The following is a 23,810-nucleotide window of genomic DNA, read 5'->3' on the forward strand; positions in this document are numbered from 1 at the left end:
CTTATTTAACTAAAGAAATGCTATAAGCTTGTAAAATAGCAGAAAACTCCTTTTTTTTACTTCCACATTTTTAACTACCTCTATCTTATATTTGTTAAAGTATAAGATCCATAAAGGGGCTTCTCTAACATCTTAAAGGGAATTGTTCTCTACATGGGTTTAGCAGGAGGTCTCAGGGGTAAAGGGAATTGTTCTCTACATGGATTTAGCAGGAGGTCTCAGGGGCGTATATTATTTCGAGTGAGGGGGAGTGTTAAAGTATAAGATCCATAAAAGGGTTCCTCTAACACCTTAAGGTTTTAGAGGGAATGGTTCTCTACAATATTCAATATATTTCTAAATTCTAATATCTATATTGATTATATAATATGGTTAGTTTTCACAAAAAAACAATAATTAGATATTTTTTTAACAAAATATACTTTAGAAGTAATATGTAAAAACCAATTTAGCTTAACACACATGTCAAAATGTCCAATTTGGAATTATGGGAATGATATATTATTCTTTTCCTTTAATTAATAATATATTACTCATACTTATATGTTCATAATTGAAAAGATATTTATAAGCAAGGTTGTGAAAATCAAAAATCGGATCAACTCGGTTTTGTTTTGGAAAAAATGAGTACTCGGAATTCAGAGAGTACTTGAATAGCTACTCGGATATTAATATTTTTTCATTTTCTGAATTCATTTTCAATCAAATTTTAGTATACAAATTACAATTACAAGTGTTTAAACTTGAAGTTTAAGTATAGTAATGTTTTTTTATTAATATATAAGAATATGTTATATAACAATGATAATTATCGAATATTATCCATAATTTACTAACAAATAAATAATATTATTAACAATACATTACCAATAATAGAGTTCACGGTTCAGGTATATATCATCCTCTTGATACCTCCGTTATAATAAAAACAAATTTTAATAAATTGCTAGATTGTTGTTATTGTCCAAACTTTACGAAAAAAAGTCAAACCTAAGTTTGGGTTTGACTCAAAATACGCGAGTCTAATCAAGTTTTGATTAATTTCTCACAAAAATGTTTTTAGATGCGAGTACTACTCGACTGAGTTATCCGATTTTTAGAATACTGTTTATAAATAACAATTTTATAAACCGTTTATAAATAACAATTTTATAAATTACTGTTACTTTCCGAGTGTTACCAATCTCATTTGCTTTCGTGTACAATTTCTGCGTTGGAACTTGCAAGGCTTGAAACTAAACAAACGCCGTCTGAATATTGCTGTGCAAATGATTGATTTGTGTGTTAGGTGATGGCGCTGAACATGTAAAATACGTAATGCATGTTGTTTATCCTTTAGTAGTAGGTGGTGAATCCTAGGATAGAGAAGAAGAGTTATAAATATTTGACAAATAATAATTTAATAGATTTTGCGGTTATTATAAAATAATATGTAATTAGTATTAATGAATTAATGATCCCGATCAATTAATAAATTTTGTAAGCGTGAAATTATTATTTTATGGAATTCGGATGTGCCTGAAGAGGGTCCACGTATTGTTTTTTTGAAAGATAAATAAATCATCCAACTATAATTTTTCTAAAAGATAAATAGTTTGCTGATAAAAAAAAAAATCATACAACAAAAACAATAATCAAGATTGAGCAAAAACCTGTCACATGGATCAAATCAAATTAGTTTTGTCACCGAGGAGCGGTTGTCTTAATTAACTTAAAAATTAAAAATCGACTTATTCCTTAAAATAGAGAATAGAATTATAAATGATAAATGAGACTTATAAGTTATTAAAAGTGTCGGCATAATTTTAATTCTAAGTCAATTGAGTGTTTAGTAATTTAAATTATAAAATTGAGAAAAAAAGCAAATTACCAAAATACAAGAAACCTTATTAATATATAAGATTTATTGCACATTAAAAATTTAAAAACTTCATAATAATTTATAAATCACTAAAAAAGTCCAAAAATAACTAGCATTTTTGACATCCAACTTCTAAATTTAACAGTCCAAAAAACACTTCTGCACCGTGTATAAAAGTAGAAGCAATTTCAGATGATAAAAAAGCCAAAAGCTCGTAAGCTAAATAGGTCCTAAATAATTTTTTTTTTTTGATATATCTAAGACAGAAGCCTAAATAATTAAAAATTCTAAGATTCTTATTTATAGTTTTATAAATTATTTTAAATTCTTTTTTTTTTGAAGAAAAATAAATAATATAACTATATTCTTATTTTTATGAAAAATATATAATTATATTGTATAAAAATATATAAAATGAGTACATCCTAACCCACTTGTTACGTCCTTGTTTATATCGTCCTTGTTTCACTGATATATTAACCATATCTTGGGAAGATAATCTAATACTCCCTCCTTCCATTTGGTTTTATATGATTTGGACACAGAAATTAAAAAATATATACAAAATTATAAAAATAAGAAAGAAAAGTGGAAGAAATGTTAGGATCCACTAAATTTTATATAAAAGAAAATAGTGAAGTGAGGATATTATGAAAAGAATAAGCAAGAGTAGTATTTGTTTCAAAAAGTAAGAGTAGTATGAAAAGAGTAAAAATAGTATTAACCTTAACTGAAAAGACACCTCTACTAAAAAATAAAATAATATAAAAAAATAACACTAAAAAAGGTGAGTTATGTATCGACCAAAGTTTTAATGATCATAGTTTCTCCATCAAAAATAAATTTTTACTCCATCTGAAAATGATAATTATTTTGATTTTATGCACGTAAAGATTAATTCGAATTTTTTTCTTAGCTCTGCCGAGGGGTGATGCACTTATAATGCCGCCTTCTCCAAGGTGACAATTTTAGAGCTTTCTTTTTCTTCACTCCTTTATTTATCACTATAATGTTTTATCACCTAGTTCAACAACTAATGTAGCTTTTCCTTTTAGTCGTAAACTTCCAACTAAAGAATGGATACACTGCTAGAAGGTGTAATATAAATAGGTAACTAAGATGCATTCTTTCATAATATCGAAACAAAAAGATTCAGTTCGATAAATAATGTTGGACAAGGAAGGTGCAGTTTTGTTAGGGGGGTCTCTCCCAGTCCCTTCTGTTCAAGAACTAGCTAAGAAAGAGCAACTCAAGGCAGTTCCATCCCGATATGTACGTCCCGATCAAGATCCCATCATTTTCGATTCTAAAACTGCGCCTCAAATCCCTGTTATTGATTTGGAACGCTTAGTTGCCGGAGATTTAGAGAACACAAATAACTTCGATTCTGCATGTAGAGAATGGGGTTTTTTCCAGGTACGTTTTTTTCTAAATTTTTTGAGTTACCTGTCAGGACGGATTGAGCGTGGGACAGTGGGGTACGTTCCCCATTGACCTTCATAGTACATGTATATTTCTACTAAAATTTCTATTAAATAGTTCATTTGCCCCATGGTCGAGATGTTGTATTCGAATTGCACAGAGCCTTCGAGGTTATTGAGTCGGGCCTGTCTGCCACTAGTTATAGTAGAATAAGATTCGGATGTACAGAGTTCAATTTTATCGATAAATGATGATGCTAAACCATAGTTTAATGTGTTTGCAGCTGACTAACCATGGGGTGAGCACTGAATTACTTGATAAAATGATCAAAGCCACACAAGAATTCTTCAAAATGCCGCTCGAGGAGAAGAAGAAGTTTCCACAAGAAGCAGGGGATCTGGAGGGATATGGACAAGCCTTCGTCGTCTCTGAGGAGCAGAAGCTTGACTGGGCCGACATATTTTATGTGTGCACTCTTCCACTTCGTTACAGAAAGGCTCACTTGTTTAAGAAACTCCCCATCGATTACAGGTCACATATTCTCTCTTTATGCAAATTTCCAAAGTCTCTGTCCAAGTGAACTTCATTCTTATCTAATGACAATTCTCAATTTATCCATATTGCTTAGAATAATCCAAATGTTTTTTTAATTTATTTGGGTGTGGGCCTCAAATGTCACTGTTTAGCGGAAAAAGACGTCTATAGTCTCTTTCTGAAAAATTGGCCCAAAATGTTATTTCAAAACGCAACTTCGTATCGTGTTTACAATATCGGACAAGCCGCAGTTGTCGTTTCAACTGAAAATGCAACTTGAAGTTTTGGTTTCAGCTAAAAACACAACTTCGTGTTGTGTTCCCCTTAGAAAATTTAAACACAACATGGAGTTGCGTTTTGAAATAACAGTTTGAGACCATTTTTCCTAAATTTGTCTGAAAATAGTGATGTTTGGGGTCTTTTCTTGTTTATTTGTGGTGTGCATGTACTCGTTCGAAACTCATCTCCACATACACATACACGTATATGTAACATTATTTCTATTTTTAATTAGCACACTCGGTGATTCGGGAGAGTCAAACATTCAATAAGATTTATGTATTTAATGTGCAGACTTGCCCTGGAAGCTTACTCTGCAGAACTGAAAAGCATTGCCATGAAACTTCTGAACTCAATGGCAAAATGTTTAAAAATGGATCCTCAAGAAATGATTGAGCAGTTTGAAGACAGTTATCAGACAGTGAGGACCAATTACTATCCTCCATGTCCCGAACCTGATAAGGTGATTGGCCTTGCAGCGCATTCGGATGCTGTTGGCCTAACAATTCTCCTTCAAATCTCTGAAATGGCAGGCCTCCAAGTTCGAAAGGATGGCTCCTGGGTCACAATTAAACCTCACCCTTATGCTTTTGTTGTGAACATCGGAGACATTTTGGAGGTACGAATTACTAAAAACTTGTGCAGTCTATGTACTCTTACTGTCTCAGCAGGTTGTTTACGTTACTTTTTGACACGCATTTTGAGGCTCTTATAAAATATAAAATATAGTTCCATAATATATTTTTAACATTTAAACTTTTATTAAAAAAAATTATTTAAAAAAACGTTATGAAACTATATTTTATAAGAGTGTCAGAGTGCGTGCAAATAGTGAACGTAAACAATCACATGGGACACAGGGAGTATATCAAAATAGTACTTTTAAAATGAATGTAATGCATCATCTGGTTTAATTTGCAGATTATAACCAACGGATCATACCGTAGCATTGAGCATCGGGCAATCTGTAACTTAGTGCAAGAGAGGATCTCCATTGCAACCTTTTTAAGCCCCTTGATGCATCGCGAATTTGGCCCTGCGCCTAGCCTTCTAGTAAATGGAGCTCGGCCGCAATTTCTGCGAACCACGACTGAGAATTACTACAAGGGAGTGTATGCTCGGAAGCTTGGGGGGAAGAGTTATCTGGACACTGTCAGACTTTGAATCATAATATTGCCGAAATATTCTGTTACTACTGCAAGCTAAGGCTTTTGAGAAGCCGTTACATATTGTTCTAAAAATAAATGTGCTGATCGATGTTTGTATAATGTATCTACGGGGAAAATAACATTCCAAGACATGCTATGTTAACTGATTGAGACTGCTTATTCTAGAGACATTTGATTAGGAACTCAATCATTAAAATAAATGGTCTCTTTTCTTTTTCTTTTTATTTTCAAACTAAAATAAATGATCTTAATATAGTTTCGTATCCAAATCTCAATATGGGCATAAAATCAACAAGCAGCCGCTATTAGAGGGATGATACTTTATAATAAAAGTTAAATGCATGTTGTGTATATGTAGTTACAAGCAGATGCATTTGGTGTACTCCAAGTTTACTATCTAGCAAAATTCAGTCCGTAATTTTTATAGTCGCGAAGGTTGCATGTTTCTGTTAGAAAATACATGCCGTAATTTTTATAATCACGCAAGTTGTGTGTTTTTGTTAGATTAGTTTAACGCCCGTTATGTTTATTGCTACCACGTGCTTTGCTAGTCAATTGTTGCAATTACCCATCACCTCTGTCGTATATGCCGCGCTTTGCCAGTCAACTGTTGCAATTACCCATCACCTCTTGTTATACATGCCATCTGTCATCTTCTTCTTGATTTCAGTATCATATTTGATTTCCGCCAAATTTTATTTTAATTTAGTTATATATTTGAACTCATATTTGAAAATACATTAATTTAAAATTATATTCTAATTTTATTATTTAAATATTTATACTAAACAAGATTCATATTTGAAAATACATTAATCCATAAATTTGTATAATCCTGCATGTGAAAATATTCAAATGCTACAAACTTTTATACATTATAATCCCAAGAATCCAACAACAAGTATTTATGATTAATAAGTTCAAGATTATTATATTAACATAAATTCACTCCCCTTCTATGTATAAAATCACAACAAACTATATTTTAAATTTGGATTCAAAATTTTGTATGATTTTTGTTTAGACTTGTTGATCCCGATTCGTTTATTATTTGGATTATAAAATTATACCAAGAAGGGGCTTTACTAATATTAAAAAAAATTATGAAAAAGTTTTAAAGATCTCAAATACATAATATTTCTTTTATACATTGTCCCAGAGAAGGTAATTGCATCCTTCGAGATGTCATCTTTTAAAAACAATCCAATATTAATTCACTATTGATCTTTACAAATACATCCTTCTCGATGCATATCACCAAGCTATCATTCATCCATTCATCTCCCATTTAATTTCGCGAATTAGTCTTGAAGATATTCATTGCAGAAAATACTCTTTCATTAAAAACAATTGGCACAGGTAGAAGTAATGCTAATTCAATCAAGCGATACACCAATGGATATGTACAAGACTTTTTAGTTACCGTCATTTTTTTTTTTGCAAGAGTTCCCAAATCTCCACAAATCTCCGATGCTAGAAAATTCTGGATCTCTCCTGACATCATAAATATACATGTCTACCGTCACTTGAATCCAACGAATTTCATGACCTTTTAGTAAAATATTTAGCAACTACATTGAGCCTACATAAATTTAACACTAAAGTTTTCAGGTCACGATTAATCCCTAATTTTAACATATGCAAAAAATAAAAATTATATATGTGTATGTATATACATATGAGAACTAAAACATAAACATGAGCTTCGAGAACAATGAAAGAAGTTGTAGACAGTGGCGGAACTAGAAATTCATGTAAGGGGGGGCGTCACATAAATAGCATTATACTATAATGGTCTTTAAATTTCTGGTCAGAGCTTCCGGAGAACGGTGTTTTGTTTGCTGCGAGGTGGGCTGTATCTTAACTATGTTTCTTGACTTTATGTTTTGCTGCGTATATTTCTTTGCTTTTATTCTAGATGAATTTGCAGAGTGAGTCTGGACCTGGGTCTGTTTTAACCTATGGACTTGACAAATTTATGTGTACACAGACTTTGGTTTTGTATTTTAAGCGGGGGCAACCAAGATCTGTCAACAAAATTAGGCATGTAAAAAGTTTTTACATATCAGTTAAGCAGGGTCAATGGACCCCCCAGACTCACTGTTGCTTCCGCCACTGGTTGTAGAAGGGGAGGCGGGAGGGAAGCAAGTGGCGTGAAGCAGTGAATCGGCCCCAGTAGCAGCAGTCAGCACAGCAGCTGTATAAACTTTATAACGTGGGTCGTTTAATTCAGTGGGCTAGGTTTGTAATAGGATGAGCTCAAATAGTTGGGTGGGCTCACTTATAATACATTAAAAATTTATAAACAAATATGAAGTTGTTATGGGTCGTGTTTGTAGTTTATGACTTAACATTTATCAGATAAGTTGAGATATTAAAATGTCTATTTCGATAATTTTGATTTATTAATGATTTATGAGTTATTAAATATATAATAATAATAATAAAGTGATTTATGAGTAGTTTATGATTTGAGAGTAATTTTTATAAATAAAAAAAAAGTTGAAAAAATATTTAGTCGCTGAAAAAAGTAGCGGTTAAAATCAATTTTTGATTTATTTCTGTTTTTAAGCTAGATCCTAACTTGTTACACAAACAAACATTTTTCAGTTTAAAAACAAAAAACCTAAAACCCTCGCTTTAAGTGGGGCAAACAGGGTCCACGTAAACAAGCTCTTAGTTAGGATTGTCACGATAATACAATCAGCTACCAAAGTCCCTCATTTTCATGAAAGTCCAATAATTGAGATCTAAATTTTCATAAATCATGAATCAATATAATCTTAATGCATGCTAGTGAAGACCTCTAAAATACTCCTTAAAATACCCATTTGTTTTGCCTGCTCCGTTTACCCAATAGCCCGATAACCCAGTAACCCGCTTCTTTTGTTCCTCGCGTAGCTATCTTTGGGCTGATTTGATCGTGCATTAACAATCGGATATTCTGTTACCTAAACTTCCGACTCTCAATTCAAAATTTGAATATAGTATGGATCATATCTTCACGGCGTCGGGTCATATCTTCGATCTTCCACCGTTTGCATAGACATCTTATGCTTCAAACAGACATGAAAACTGACAATGAAGATTCAGCGACACCATATTCAAGCGTATGGATCATCTCTGCAATCTTCTACCATTGGAATAGGTACTGTGTTCTTCGCCGGGCATGAAAAGTGACGGTATTGCTACATCGACATCTGGTACATGTCTGTGCTAGGAGATGTATACATTCATGTAAACATGTCTCCAACCAGAAAATCATGTTAACAGTCCCATTCACAGGTTTGCTAATGATGTAAATTTATGTAGTCTACATGTTTGATGAATTTTCTTACCGAGTTTTGTTAAAATTCAAATCCACCATTCGATTATATAGATATACATGGTCATATGTGTATATTATTTTGCATCTTTGATTGTTCATCATCTTCTTATTTGCTCAAGCATCTTTTTTGCCAGCAAAAAGAGTCATCAAAGATTGGGAATATTTGTGAATGTGTATTGGCGGCCATCTTTATCAGGTCTTGATACATTACATTTGTACTCTGGGCAGTTAGGTTTAAATCTTCAATAATCAATATTTGTTGATTACTTTAAAATAAATGCAAATATATTCTACAATTGTTTTGTGTTATTATTATATCTAAATATCTTTTACTTATTTTATTGTAGTTGGTTCAGTTGTTGGCGCTGCAATTGGTTGATGGATAAATGTCAGATTTGGGCAAAAGAAATCAATCTTGCTACCCCATGTGCCATTTTTTGCTGGTGGTATATCAAATAGTGAGAACATTAAAATTGCAATTCATTGAAAGGTTTGTAAAATGGTGTTGTATAGTATACTAAATAAATAATCTAATGGTCTTAAATTTAGGACTCATGTGGCATAATAAAATTATAATGAGACTGAGAAATTCTTGGTGATACATAATAATATAGATGTTAAAAAGAATGGATACAAAGTCTAGGGATCAGCGTAACATAAGTGTTTAGAGTGAAGTGTTTATAGTGTTTATATGCTCAGAGAATACTTGGATTGGAGTCAAGAAGGCATGGAGATATTGATAAAACATCAGGATTTAACGGAAGCAACAAGTTTTACGGAAAAGCATGATGAATTCAAGTTTCAGGTTTATGCAGGTGAATTCAAGTTGCAGGTTTTTGCAAGTTCATTCAAGTTAAAGGTTTTTACAGGTGAAGTGATTTGTATTAAAAGAAATCAGTGATGTTAAAAGAAATCAGTGAAGATTTTAAAGTGAAATCGACAGGTATTACGAACCAATTTTATGATTGATTTTCGTATTACATTATAGTTTCCAGACGTACTTAATTTCAAGATGTAGCAATCTTGGTCTTACTTTCTACAAAGTCTTGGACATGTCTTTCTGTATGTTTATACATGGTTTATGATATCCAAAGTATGTCTTGGTCATATCATTGCTGCAAATGGTTGTACAGTTGGAGATTTGAGGAGGTGTTTGTGGCAGGTTGTTGGGGTTCTGGTGAGCATAGTAGGTTTGGTAGTTCTGCAGTCATCTCTGGTATCTTGCTGAGTGGTTTTGGGTGGTTATTAGTTCTGGTACAGCCTTGGTATCTTGCTGAGCCGTTTTTTTTTTTTGCGAGAATTAAGTGTGGTTGGGAATTGTATTTGTTGGTAATTGGGTTCAGGACCTGTAAGTATTGATGTACCTTGGATTCTCATTTTTTTTATTCTCAATCATTTAAGCTGGCCTGATGGTATTGGAATAGTAGTTCAGTGGTTATATAATGGTTTCTTGCTTTGGTTTGTCTGGGACTTATGCTGTGTCGGTCATTGGTATTGCTCAGAAGTGAGCAGTGCATGGTCAAAGTTTTGTGTGAGTTGCATGGTAGATTCAATTATTTAGAATGGTTTTTTACTCTCTGCATGATCTGTACAAGGAACTATATACCTTTCTATATACCTGATAGGCCAATAGTAAAAAAAATGATGAATATACCTTTCTATATACTGTTTGAAAGTGCCAACCAGAAGACTCCTTTGTGAGGTGCCTTATTAAGGAATCTCTGATGTTTTATTAGTTATATATGGATTTTTTTTGAGGTGCTTATGGTCTGTTTGTGTGTTTGCACAGTGCCAATCTGTTTTAATTTCCTGATGCTATCTTCACATTTGCTAACAGGGAACTGAAAATTGTGGCCTGCCTGAAAAGAGACTTGAGGAATCGTGTCTGACAGATTAGTAAGTATATGTAAGTTATGATTCATTACTGCATATTTTGGTTTTGTTTTTCAAAAGCTTTTAAAAAATTTATTTTTTGGCTTTATTTTATTTTTTGGAGGCATTTATCATGACATACAGATTATTTTGTCTCATGTTTTCAATAAGATTTGATGGTAAATTTTATTTGGATATTTAGAAATGTTGTGTTGTCAATGTTTTCGGCCATTTTGAGCCAGAGGTTTTATTTCATATATTTCCCGATAGTCAAAAATATAATAAATAAAAATTTGGATTATTCTTAGTTTTTCATATATGCTAAATAAAAAAAGAATTAAAAAACTGAGTTTAATTCGTTCTTTGAAAAGAAGGGACTTTATGTTAGCCAACCATGACAAATTAATAAATACAATCTGGGAACTTACAAATGAAAATTAAAATTAAGCACAAGTTTGCGTAGCAAATAGTATTTGTACCTGTACATTGATTGGCAAAGCTAAAAGGGAAGGATTAATAAGTACAGTCATGCATAATATAATCATACTCTCCCCTTAATCTAATCAATTGAAGGAAAAAGTAGATAAAAACATAGGAGAATGGGAAACAAAAGGCTTGCACATTCGACTCTCAGTATCCACTCGATACATTTCTCTCATTGCATTTGAAGTGTAGTCCAATGCAATGCAGCTTAGTCACACCGGTGACATAAAGGTAAGGTGAAAGACATTGCAAGCATTACTGCTGACTTCAAATGATGTCTCCGGTACTTAAGATGAATAGTATAATTTGTTATGCTAAATAACTCTTTTTCTAGCTGATCTGGATTATCCTTTATGATTAGTTAATTTCTTTAGCATTAGTGTACATTAGTTATAAATTTGATAACTAAGGAGAAATTATGATTGAGTTTTAAAAATGAATAAAAAATTACTTTTTTATGTAAAAAGTTGTATATGTAATACATTATACATAATATTACCAATAGCCTTACCGTAGGTGCAAACATATAATATACAACGTTGTCAACACCTCTGAACGATAATATGAGACCATTCTCATTTCCTTCAGTAGTGTGATTAAAAACATCTATAAGCACCTGTAAAAGTAAATTTTTAAGTCATAAATCACCCTGTACCATAAGAAGAATTCCCTGTCAGTTGTAGAACCATCTCTGCAGAATAATGTTAAGATTTTCTACTTTTACTCCCTTTGCTGTTTTAAAATTGATCACTCACGCTTATTATTTCTGCAGTTTGATGTTTAAACCGGATATATGTGGCACACAGAAGAAGCAACTTCATGTTATTTTATCCCGAAGGGACAAAATTATCTCATTAAGAAGGAATTGGAGTGCGAGACAGACAAGCTAACCCATTTTTACACATTTATTCTTAGGCCAAGATGCGTCATATAGTACTCTCATTGATGGCAGAGGGGGAGAGACTCTGGAATGATGTATACTAATCGGGATATCCTTCTGCCATGCAAGATCAGAGCTGTTGATGCCAAAAAGGTTAGATCTTACAAGCTCCATTGAACATAGATATTTAATTTGAGTTTAGTTTCTTAAAAGATTTTTAAATTATGTTATGCTATCTTGGGTTTGAAACTGATTTCAACTTACAATTGTTATCATTCTCTAATTGTGGTCATTCGTATATTTAAGATCCTAATGTGAGTATCAATTCATCTTCTTTAGCCTGCAGATTGGGAGGATAGAGAATACTTTGATGATCCAAATCATGTTAAACTCGAGGTAGCCAGCACTGTAGTTATGTTTTTATCATGTGACTCTTTCCCCATGACTATGTACTAACATTCAGCACTGTGACAAGCAGGGATATGACTCAATACCATGAAAAATTCTTGACCCAAAAGCTACACAGGTTAGTTTCCTATTTATTATGGTTCCTATTTATTTTCAGTTTTCATCAATGGCACAACTTCAGCAGGCAATTCTTCTGCGCCTTCTCTGAACACGACCATTCGATCTGGAATGTATCAGACATCTGATTACAATGTTGGTATTAAAGGTACAAGAAAAGGTTTTTAGTAGGTAGTCGAGTTTTATGATTCTCCCTTTGTATAACCCATGAATGTGTTCTCAAATTCACATTATAGTTGAAAGGCATCAGATGCTAATATATATATATATATATATATATATATATATATATATATTTCTTGCAGATGCATATTATTGGATAATATTTGCACTTTATTGCCTTTACATAAGCAATTTATATCTTAATATATTTGGTCTAATCAGGATTGTTTGTGGTTCAAACATAAATGGTAATTTAACTGGGATAGTTACACGAGAATGTTAAATGGAAAAAAACAGGAACAAGGAATCTCATCTCTATTTTTTGAAAAGGGTCGGCTTCATGAACAGCTCTTGAGCCTTATTTTCAGCAATTGTTTAAGATTTTTTATAATGTGAGTTGATGATATGCAGGTTCTACGATGGATGATAACCCGGGTTCAAGCGAGACAGGTAAGCACAACATGGTTTGCGTAAAATATCTAACTATGCAGCATCTCCTTTTCTTACCGTTTTAATGTTTTCCGTAGCCTGTAAATGCTGTTGGACTAATTTGGAAGATGAAAACACGCAATGTATTCTATTATGTCAATCTAATGTGGTTTTTAATTGGCTAAACATTCATCATTCATCTTTTGTGTTTTATTTTTTCACTATCAGGTCATATACCTAGATGAAAACACGCAATGTATTATATTATGTCAATCTAATGTGGTTTCTAATTGGCTAAACATTCATCATTCATCTTTTGTGTTTTATTTTTTCACTATCAGGTCATATACCTAGAGCTCCTGGAACAACTCTACATCAAATTTTGAGCAATAGGGTGGAGAGAATACAAAGACAAAAAATTGATCATCAATTGCAGGATGCCCGGTCAAAAGCTTCAATAAATAGCGGTATGGTATCTAATACAATGATCTTTTGGTTTGTCAAGGACTACATGTGATCGTGTATTGAAGTTACCTTTTGAGTAGTAATTTGAGTGGTAATCATAATTTATAGTGAAGGTTATGCCACTAGGATAGAATGAGAGAAGGATACATTATTGCTACTAAATATTCTAGGCTGTGATCAAGTACAAATACCGTGATGGTCTGGTATTATGCCCGATAGTGTCCTTTTTATATACGTGTCGACACTATAGTCAGTCATGTCTTTTCTAGCATCTACTCAGTGGCTTTTCTTCCCAGGTGAGCAAGTCTGCCTTTCTAGGATCTATTCCATGTAATGATTTCTATGTTCAGCTGGTATGTTTGTTGATATGTGTGTTGGCTGAGAATCCTTCACTTCCTTATTAAAGTTTCGTTGCAAAAAATTTAGGTGAATGTAGTAATTAAATGGCATAGCTACATCTGATTAAATTTGGTTACGGAAATCAAGCGGTCACCCTTCTCTTACAGACTCTTCACAGTTTCATACATGCATTGCCTCACGGGTAAGAAATCAAGCCCCATGTCCTTGAGCTTTTGGTTTGGAAATGTTGATGGCCTGGATCTTGGCTTAATTTCATCAGAACCTTTATATTACAACCATGGTATTTAATTGATTATGTTGTAGTCGTAAAGGCCTTATGATAAACCTGCTAGGTATGTACATGTTTTAACTTATTTATATTCAGGGAAATATAATGCTAAAGTTTCTACCACCTCGCCATGATGAAGCGAGATCTCAGAGCAGATGTATCTTCCTGTTGTTGCATGGGTCTCAAAGAGAAGAACATGTGCAAAAGCGACATCTCTAACATGGAAGATGGCTTTGTTCACTACAACATTGTGTACAATAGCATAATATATGGTTTTGTCAAGTAAAATACCATCGATTCTGCGTTGGTTGTCTATATTAAACTATGCAAAAGTTAAACCCGTCCTAATTTTTTTACTTGCTAAGTTGATGGGCTTCTCAAAAGCAACAACCTGCATTGGTTTTCCTACTTCAAGGTGCGCCCAGTCCAAATGAGTTTAAGGATGGAAACTTTGCAGCTCAAACAAGAGACTAGCATGTTGGAGATCATTATGTATAGACAATTTTATCATAAAACAATTTCATCAGAAAACAATTTTGCAGTTGTGAGATCATTATGTATGGATTTCAACTTTATACATTATGTATAAGTATTTGGCAAACATGTTTAGGAGAGTAATCGTGGTCATGGTTGTTAATACTATTATAACTACACATGCATTTGCATTGTTTTTCATTGTTTTTAAACAAAGTCGTATTTGTCAAAAAAAAAAAAAAACAAAGTCGTAATTCTTCACATTATTAATTATTAAGTATTTTGGATAATTATTTTCATTTTTAAAGGGAGCTCGCGAAGCGCGGGCATAATTCCCTAGTGGGGCTCAATATTTTTAGTATTTTACACGACGCATGTATGCACCGACAATGATGTATGACTAATAATTTACGGGATGATTCTTTCAGTTCTGACAATTTGAACTCTGCCTACTGCTACTCCCTCTGTCCCATTTAATTGTATACGTTTCTTTTCAACTGTTCGACACGCATTTCAATGCTTTTATAAAATATAGTTCCGTAACTTATTTTTGAGATTTTCTTTTTCTGAATAAAAATATAACATCCAAACTTTAATTCAGAAAAAAAAAATTTTAAAAATAAATTACACAACTATACTTTACAGGAGCATTAAATTCCGTGCCGCGTCCCCGTCCCCCAATGTATACTACTCAGGGGGACGGAGGGAGTTGTATTAAATATTGTACATAGTACAGCAACAACCTGTCAGTTTTCGTTTAATTTAGTCAAGAAGGTCCAACTAACAAATCAATATTACTCCTTTGTGATCGTTTCCTTTCATGTTTGCACGCATTTTGAGTCTCTTTTAAAGCATAATTTCATAATTTTCTTATAAAAATTAAAAATTTAAATGTCAACCTTTTATGCAGGAAAAAAAATCAAAAAATATTGTGGAACTATATTTGATAGGATTCTCAAGATAATGTTAAAAATCAATGTAAAAAACCTGCCAGGACAGAGTTTGCATTTTGCATATATTGCTAGCAAGATACATTCATTCAACGAGATCAAAACAGAAGCATATTTCTGGATAGATACGAATGGAAGAAGAGGCTGGTGCAGTTTCATTAGGAGGGTCTCTCCCAGTACCTTCTGTCCAGGAACTCGTTAAAACAGAGCAGCTCAAGGCCGTTCCATCGCGATATATTCGTCCTGATCAAGACCCTATCGAATCCAATCCCAATGCATCTTTGCAAATCCCAGTAGTTAACTTGGATCTCTTAGTTGCTGGAGATTTGGAGAACGCGAGTAAACTAGACCTTGCGTGTAGAGAATGGGGTTTCTTCCAGGTATGCGTTTATAAATCTGTCCATAATAACATAAATTTCGTTCTAACAAATACAGGATGCATGATAAAATATGATTCGATTTTTTTAGCTGACTAACCATGGGGTGAGCAAGGAATTACTTGATAAAGTAATCAGAAGCACAAAAGAGTTCTTTGAAATGCCACTGGATGAGAAGAAGAAGTTTCCGCAAGCAGCAGGAGATCTTGAGGGATATGGACAAGCTTTCGTGGTCTCGGAGGAGCAGAAGCTTGACTGGGCCGACCTGTTTTACGTTGTCACTCTTCCGGTTCGTTACAGGAAGCTTCACTTGTTTAACAAATTCCCTGTCCAATACAGGTCAGTCAACCTCAACTCTCTGTTTATAGAAAATTTCATGTTCTCTTTCTTACAGAAACTAGTCCTAACATATCATATAAGGTGTCAGAATGATCGGTGAAATATAACATAATTGGGGTCTTCTTCTGATCAACATGATATCAAAGTTCTGGTTTGGCGGAGATATCAAGTTCAACTCTCCATTGTCACAATTTAATATGGACATGCAGACATTAATTGCCCCAAAGATGGGCGTTTGTGATCCACTCTTCAACCCAAAAAATTCGAGTGAAGGGCAGTGTCGAAATATAACATAACATCCATTTGGGTCAATAACAATATGTTAAGGCACCGTTTGGATAAACTTAATAAAAAGTGATTTTTGCTTAAAATAAAGAAGTGGACTAAAAGTGAGAAGTAAATTAAGACTTATAAGTGGTTTAACTGTTTGTAAAAGAAGTAGAAATTCTGAAATAAAAGCTAGTATTCTCAACTTCTTATAAGTACTCCTGACTTTTTATACAAACGGGTCAAGAAAAGTAGAAGTTTTCAAGAACCATATGAACTAGGACTTATTTTGTATTCCTAAAAAACACGCAGGATTGCCCTTGAGGCTTACTCGGTGGAACTAAAAAGCATTGCGATGAAGCTTGTAAACGCAATGGCAAAAAGTCTGAAAATGGATCCTCAGGAAATGATAGACCTGTTTCAAGATGGCACTCAGTCAATGCGAACAAATTACTATCCTCCATGTCCCGAACCAGATAAGGTCATCGGCCTTGCATCACATTCTGATGCTGTTGGCCTAACAATCCTCCTTCAACTTTCTGATACCGAAGGCCTCCAGGTCCGGAAGGATGGCAATTGGGTTACAGTCAGACCATCGCCTTATGCTTTTGTTGTTAACATCGGAGACATTTTGGAGGTATTAATAATATAGGTTCCTATGTCAAATTGCAAGCACTTATGTTTAATAGATAGCTGGCATGATTATTTTTCATAAGTTGTTTTAATTTGCAGATTATAACTAATGGATCCTACCGTAGCATTGAGCATAGAGCCATCTGTAACTCGGCTGAAGAGAGGATCTCCATTGCTACCTTCCTGAGCCCCTTGATGGAACAAGAATTCGGCCCTGCAGCTAGCCTTATCGCGAATGGAGCTCGTCCTAACTTTCTGAGAACGACAACTGCAGACTACTACAAGGGAGTGTATGCTCGGCAGCTTGGTGGGAAGAGTTATCTGGACACTGTTAGACTTTAAATCATATTATCGCTAAATAAATTTTATAAGTTGAGGTCTAGTAAGCCTCAGTGAATCTGTTAGTGTTACAACAACAAAATTGGAGTTACATGAGGCATGTGTTTTTCTATAATAATGTATTTTGATATTATTGTGTAACAGAATCTCCAACACGATAGCTATATTGGTTAACTAAAATAATATAAATAACGGTTATGTAAAATTTGTTGAACTTGTAAGGTGTTATGCTCCACTGGTGTGAACTATAATGGTTATCTATATTTAGAAAACAGTATTTCATTATTATTTTCAAATTCAAACAGAATCAACAAATATAGAAGATGTGATAGATGATATCTAAAATTATTGTTAACAGGTGTTATAGTTGCAGGGTATATTTTATAATTAATATGTATTTCGATGTGTCACATAGATTTTTTAGCTAACAGATGATGATGGTCGGAGATGCATGTCAGTTTAATAGTTCAGTTTTTCTAATATAGACCAAATTGCTGTGAACCAAAAATCAAGCAGGGCGACTACAACTTCTTTCTTTCATCCCGAGGAAGTGGTGGTTAAACAGTTAGAAAGTGTTCCAATGAAGGAAATGTGCATTGCTGATATCAAGAAACTCGACCACGAGGTATTAAAATGAAGTAGTAATTACATGATGACTCAATGATGCATATTTATTTGAAAACAAGCTGATGTTTTAGATTATTTGTAATCCAGACGAAAGTCACTGCAAGGGTAATTGTTAAAAAAATTCGAGAGGATCTGAACTGGTTCTTCTACATCTGCACAAAGTGTAACTCGGAGTTAGATTATGTTGATGGAAGATACAAATGTCCCCAATGCAATCGTTTCTTCCCTTGGCCACAGAAAAGGTATATAGAACCAAATATTTTGATCTTACGTTGTTATATAAGTTGTATACAATGAAACTAAAACATGCATGTTAAAAGATTCAGAGTTTTCGTGCTGTGCTCTGATAAAACTGGAGTTCTTCCATTGGTTTTTGGAGACCGTGAAATTCGAAGACTTACAGGGAAAATGGTTTTTGATGTGGAACTTGACCTCACAGAGGTAGGGTGGATATATCTTATCGAAAACAAATGCATGTGTCATTATATTATTAATCTTCACATTTCATATACTTGAAGCAGGAGGAAGATGGAAAATTCCCGCCTTTATTCAATAACTTCATCAACAAAGAGTATGTTCTAACAATAGACGTCTCGGAAGAAAACTTGAAGTTAAATTCCGAGGTTTATCAGATTTCTGATGTACAGATGGATGTTGAGGAAAAATTATCAGATCTTGAACATTTGGACAATTTATCAGAAGAAGCGGAGGATGACCTAACCATCCAGGTACATGATAATTTCTTAATGATCACTGCTGAATATTTAAATAACATTTCAAATTCTTTATTACCTCATATTTTTCGTGCATGCAATATTAGGATATTGAATTAAAAACTCAAAGTTCAAGAACTGCTGCCAAGAAGAAAAAAATTATTACAACTGAAGATTTGCCAAAAAGCGATGAAGAGGCCAAGCGCATTAAGGCAAAGCACGATCCCCTACGCAAGCTTAAAAATATAAAAATTAAAAAGGTAATGTCGACAAAAAATAGTTTTCCAAATTTATTAAAAATGGAGGGTTTAATTCATATATTTGACTTTTTCCTTTACAGGAAAAGATTGTTGTAAGAGAGAAGAAGAAATCGAATTCAAACAGCCAGCCTAGATCATCGGAAAAAAAAGGGCCGCAAACTAATTGATGTTATTAGTGAAAGTGATGATGAGGAAATGACTTTAAACACCTACCAGTTGAAAAACAAAAAACAGGTACGCTCAATAATTTTTAATGTATATCTAGCAGATGAAATTATTTATTTAGATTAACGAACACAATAAAAATTATGATAATCTGTAGCAGGGTTGATATGCTGTGAAGATATTCAAGCGTGCAATGAACCTACTATCTTTTGGCAGATTGAAGTGGAAAGTGTCCAGTAATTAACACCATGAACGTGACAGTGTTTTGTACTACTAGACTTTTGGTGACATTGTGTGTAACTTCAAACATCTTTTGCTGACACAACACTACTATATTTTCTGGTTATATAACATTAAAAGCTACTGGATGACAGATATTGCTTTTAACATCTGTTGTCCACTTTGGTGATTATTATCCAGTGTGTAAACAACTATACATGGAAAACATAAATCTTAACGTATCTAGCACCATCAAATCATCATAAAAACTCGGGGCTACCTTGCTGCAGAACAACCTACAAGTAAAAGCAAAAAAATTTCACGTCTAAAATAAATGTTCGAATATAAGGAACACTCTTCCTCCGACTAAAACATTTGTGAAAAATGAGCTCCTCAAAATACAACTGTTTGGAAGAACTACACGCAGGCTCATACAACTGGAAAATCAAGGTTAGAATTCTAAGACATTGGAAAGGAGTATCAAGCGCTGGTGATGGATGGAAAGGAATCAACATTCTCCTACTGGATGATAAGGTAACTTACTCACTACATAGTAATAATAATAAGTTATTAGCTTTTTTATATAATTAAGACTGGAAAAATAAATTATAGTTCAACGTTTCAGAATTTCAGAATGCATGCATTTGTCCCGGGGAAAGTCATTGAAAAGGATGAAACAAAGCTCAGTGATGGAAATTTATGCATAATTTCGAACTTCACGATAAAAAATTATGAAAACACTGAAAAATTCAGAGTTGTTAATCATGATAAGCAAATCATCCTTACTACATACACTCATATTGAAAAAGTAGAAGAGGATGGCTTCATCCAGAAGAATATGTTCGATTTCTATGACTTAGGACAATTGGATGATATTGCAGACAAAAACATCTTCCTTACAGGTTACAATCATCAATCAAAGCTCATACTGCTTAATCTATTGAACTTGCTTAATCTGGAAAATAATAGTACCTATATCTTACATTATTAGATGTCGTTGGAATAATAGAAAACGACACGCCGATAGCTGACTTGGTTAATCGATTCGGCAAAAAACAGAAGCAGGTTAAGTTCAACATTGTTGACGGGAGGTTAGATTTTCTCTATTATCAAATATATCTTATCATTCACATGTTAATATAATAAACTATAACACTTTTCAATTTTAGGTCTTCGGTTAATGTCTGTTTCTGGGACAATATGGCTGAAAAATTCAACGAAACTATTCAAAACGTTGAGGAACATCCAACAATAATTATCATATCAAGTGCAAAGGTGACTTCCTGGCAACCACAAAAGATGAATGCAAAACAATACGAGCTAGCCAATGTGACAGCAACTACCTTCTACATTAACTATCAGGATGAAAGTGTTGCTGCTCTAAGGAGGATGTAAGATTTCGATACTTATTACATATATGATAGTAGTCCACCGTTATAATAAAAATAAAACGTAACAAAACAAAATACAGGTATGCAAGAGGACTTTTTGGAAAATACAACTTCGTCAACTATGTGAAACCTAAATACGATGAAATCACAGTGAAAGAGGTGAAAAAACTTCAAATGCATGATGCTGAGGTAAAGTTAAAATTATTTTCATGAACTTATTTATAATAATAACATATCTTTAACGTATACAGTGGAAAATAAATGCAGAAACAGATTATTTGCAAGGTTCAAATCAAAGAAGTGTTGGAGACTGGAATATGGTACCGCTACCATTGTACTTCTTGCTATAAGTCAGTTGAAATGAAGAACGGAAATTTCAAATGCTATAGATGTGCTGATAGAAATGTTCCAGAACCAGATTTGAGGTTATGTGCCTAACTGAGCTTTTATATATTAAAAATGTAATATGATAACAGGTGCAGGCAAACTGTGTAACAATGAAAAAATAACTAATTCATACAAAACAAAAAATACAGGTGGGAAATAACTATCATCGCAGAAGACAAAACTGGCGAAATTCATATTGTCTTATTCGATCGTGAAATAAGAAGTATTTTTAATTTTGCTGTGACAGACTTTGACGACGAGGTATAGATGTTTTACTCATTTGAATTGTTAAGGATCTTTTGTTATCTATGTCTTATTAATTCTGGTAATGTATGTTATGAAGGTGCTACAATCGGGGAGGGTACCTACAATCCTAAAGGCACTAGAAAAACAGCATTTCTACATAAGACTGCATATCAAGGAAGCAAACATATTAGGAAAGTTAAATTCCTACTATGCAAATGGAGTGTCTGTATGCCAATCTGCAATTACTAATGCTACAGAGGAAACTACAACTCCCTTATCTGCTGTTGCAAACACACTAACTCAGGTAATAGGAAAAAATTGAATCATGTCTCCTACTTTAACCATTAACATTTTTTAATGAAACTCAATTATGAATTCAGGAGTCGGGGTCAAGCTATCATTTAGAAGACTTCTCTGACCCTTACATCAAAACCACAGAAGTGGATAAAAGACCTCAGAGGAAGAAGAAGCTAACAAAGAAATTCTCATACTAATATACGTATGAAAAAAACCTACTCTTAATCTATCATGCATTACGAATTATGAGAACTTTATTATCATCATCTGCACATCTGCCCTACTCATTGTTTTTTTAAACGAAGTGGTCTGTAATACTGCCAATGTTAACTACTCTGATTATATGATAAAGTGCAAATCTTAAATAAAAACAAAATAAACCAATCTTAAACATCCAACAGCATTACCAGTGACCCCAACTACCCCAAAATATATGTTTCACGCCATGATGCCATTGTTCACTAAAGTTAGTAATAAGCTTGCTTAATATAGATTGCAGAGTATGATTCATAGGCAAGACCTATAAACATCAAGGAAAAATTTCAATTTGGAACCTGTCCTTCGGAATAGACATATGTCACCAACTTTAAGTTCCAACTCTTTCCGTAGAAGAGTCCATCCAGAGTGCAGTTCAGCACGTTTCATTCTCTTCTTCAACAAAACAGTCCACCGACTTTCTCCATGTCGTATGTCAAGATTCTCACATTGACCAATATCATCTAAGACACCATGAAACTTCACTGGAATAGTCTGTAAATGAAGACAAATGTCATACAAAACAAACCAATGTCTGATCTGAAAAGATTATCAACTACACTAAATACATTCTTACCACCCCAAAATCATATTCCTGAAGATGATAAGGCTTGACTTCAATTTCAAAATAACCAATTGAATTCACTGATCAATTTCAGATTCAAATTGTTAGAAATGTATATATTTCTGAAAATAACATAGTTGAACTAATTTTAACCATTTCAAAATCTTATAGTACTTACTAAAGGGCCTCTTCTCCATACAATCTTTCCCAAATCCACGAACATTAAAAACATTATTGCCATTGTAGGTCAACACAATGGTATCAAACCATGACATGTTATACAACTTATAAAATTGTTGCAGACCAAATAACCTGCCTTTTTCATTATCATAACGACCATCCAAGACTGAACCATTGCTCAGTTGATAATTAATTGTCTGAGGAACTGTTTTACCATAGTATCCAATAAATTCTTCTGATAGTTCCTAACAATTACAATAAAAATTTTATTAAAACGTTAGTACATCCTACGAAATTACAGAAAAAATTGATTCTCCAACAAAAAAATTGTCTAACCATAGGTGTCCAGCAACTAGAAACTTTGTACATCACTTTAATAAACTTGCATTTAAAAGGCAAATGCATTCCTGCAATTGTAAGATTCAACATGGATTAACAATAAACTTACATCGAAATGAAAATACACAAAAAAAAAAACAAAAAAACCTGGAGTAGCATGCATGATGTGATTGGTATCTAACAGATATACTTCAAATTTCGGACCACCAAAGAACTTAAAACTGAGAAATTGTAGTTGCTTGGCAGATAACTTCATGAGAAGCCTATGCATGCCAGAAAAAGACCCATCCACCTGTGAGAATGTAATCCTGAACTCTTCTCCATCCATGGTCTTGACGAGTACATTCCTTGGAAGAGAATCCCCAAATCGCTCAACAAAACCACGCGGCAATTTCTAAAATAACAATTCCGACAAATCAATTCATTTTAGGGAAACTGTAAAACGAGGACAGTATATATTTTACAAACATACCAAGCTGTCAGAGATAGCAGAATCCGGGCCATATATGATGGGCTTCAAGAACTCCACCGGGAGTATAGACTGCAGAGCCATCGTTCTATATCTACTTCCGCTTCACAAAACCTTCATAATCATACCGAAATCAGACTTTAATGAAACTATATTAAAATTTAAAAGTTTATTCATCACATGCATATTCGGAAAACAAACAATGTTAAGCAGATGGAAATTACCTGATTTGGTTCGACAATAGTAGAGTGGAAGAGAAGAGTTTGCTCAAAGGGGGGAAT

The 23,810-nt window shown here is 33.4% G+C and overlaps 2 protein-coding genes across 2 annotated transcripts; both read left to right on the forward strand.

Moving 5' to 3' along the window:
* The first annotated feature begins 2,962 nt into the window (after positions 1 to 2,962).
* LOC108197173 (protein SRG1-like) lies at positions 2,963 to 5,489 on the forward strand. Its single transcript, XM_017364708.2, has 4 exons — positions 2,963 to 3,277; positions 3,567 to 3,814; positions 4,391 to 4,715; positions 5,018 to 5,489. The coding sequence occupies exons 1-4, from the start codon at positions 3,029 to 3,031 to the stop codon at positions 5,258 to 5,260; spliced, it is 1,065 nt and encodes a 354-aa protein (XP_017220197.1). The 5' UTR covers positions 2,963 to 3,028; the 3' UTR covers positions 5,261 to 5,489.
* Positions 5,490 to 15,513: 10,024 nt separating this feature from the next.
* Positions 15,514 to 17,534, forward strand: LOC108198942 (protein SRG1-like). The gene is made up of 4 exons (XM_017366715.2): positions 15,514 to 15,841; positions 15,930 to 16,177; positions 16,757 to 17,081; positions 17,177 to 17,534. Exons 1-4 carry the CDS (start codon positions 15,593 to 15,595, stop codon positions 17,417 to 17,419), a joined length of 1,065 nt encoding a protein of 354 aa, XP_017222204.1. The 5' UTR covers positions 15,514 to 15,592; the 3' UTR covers positions 17,420 to 17,534.
* The last annotated feature ends 6,276 nt before the right edge of the window (positions 17,535 to 23,810 follow it).

This window comes from Daucus carota, chromosome 8, assembly GCF_001625215.2.
Source record: "Daucus carota subsp. sativus chromosome 8, DH1 v3.0, whole genome shotgun sequence".
NCBI classification, from domain to species: Eukaryota; Viridiplantae; Streptophyta; class Magnoliopsida; order Apiales; family Apiaceae; genus Daucus; species Daucus carota.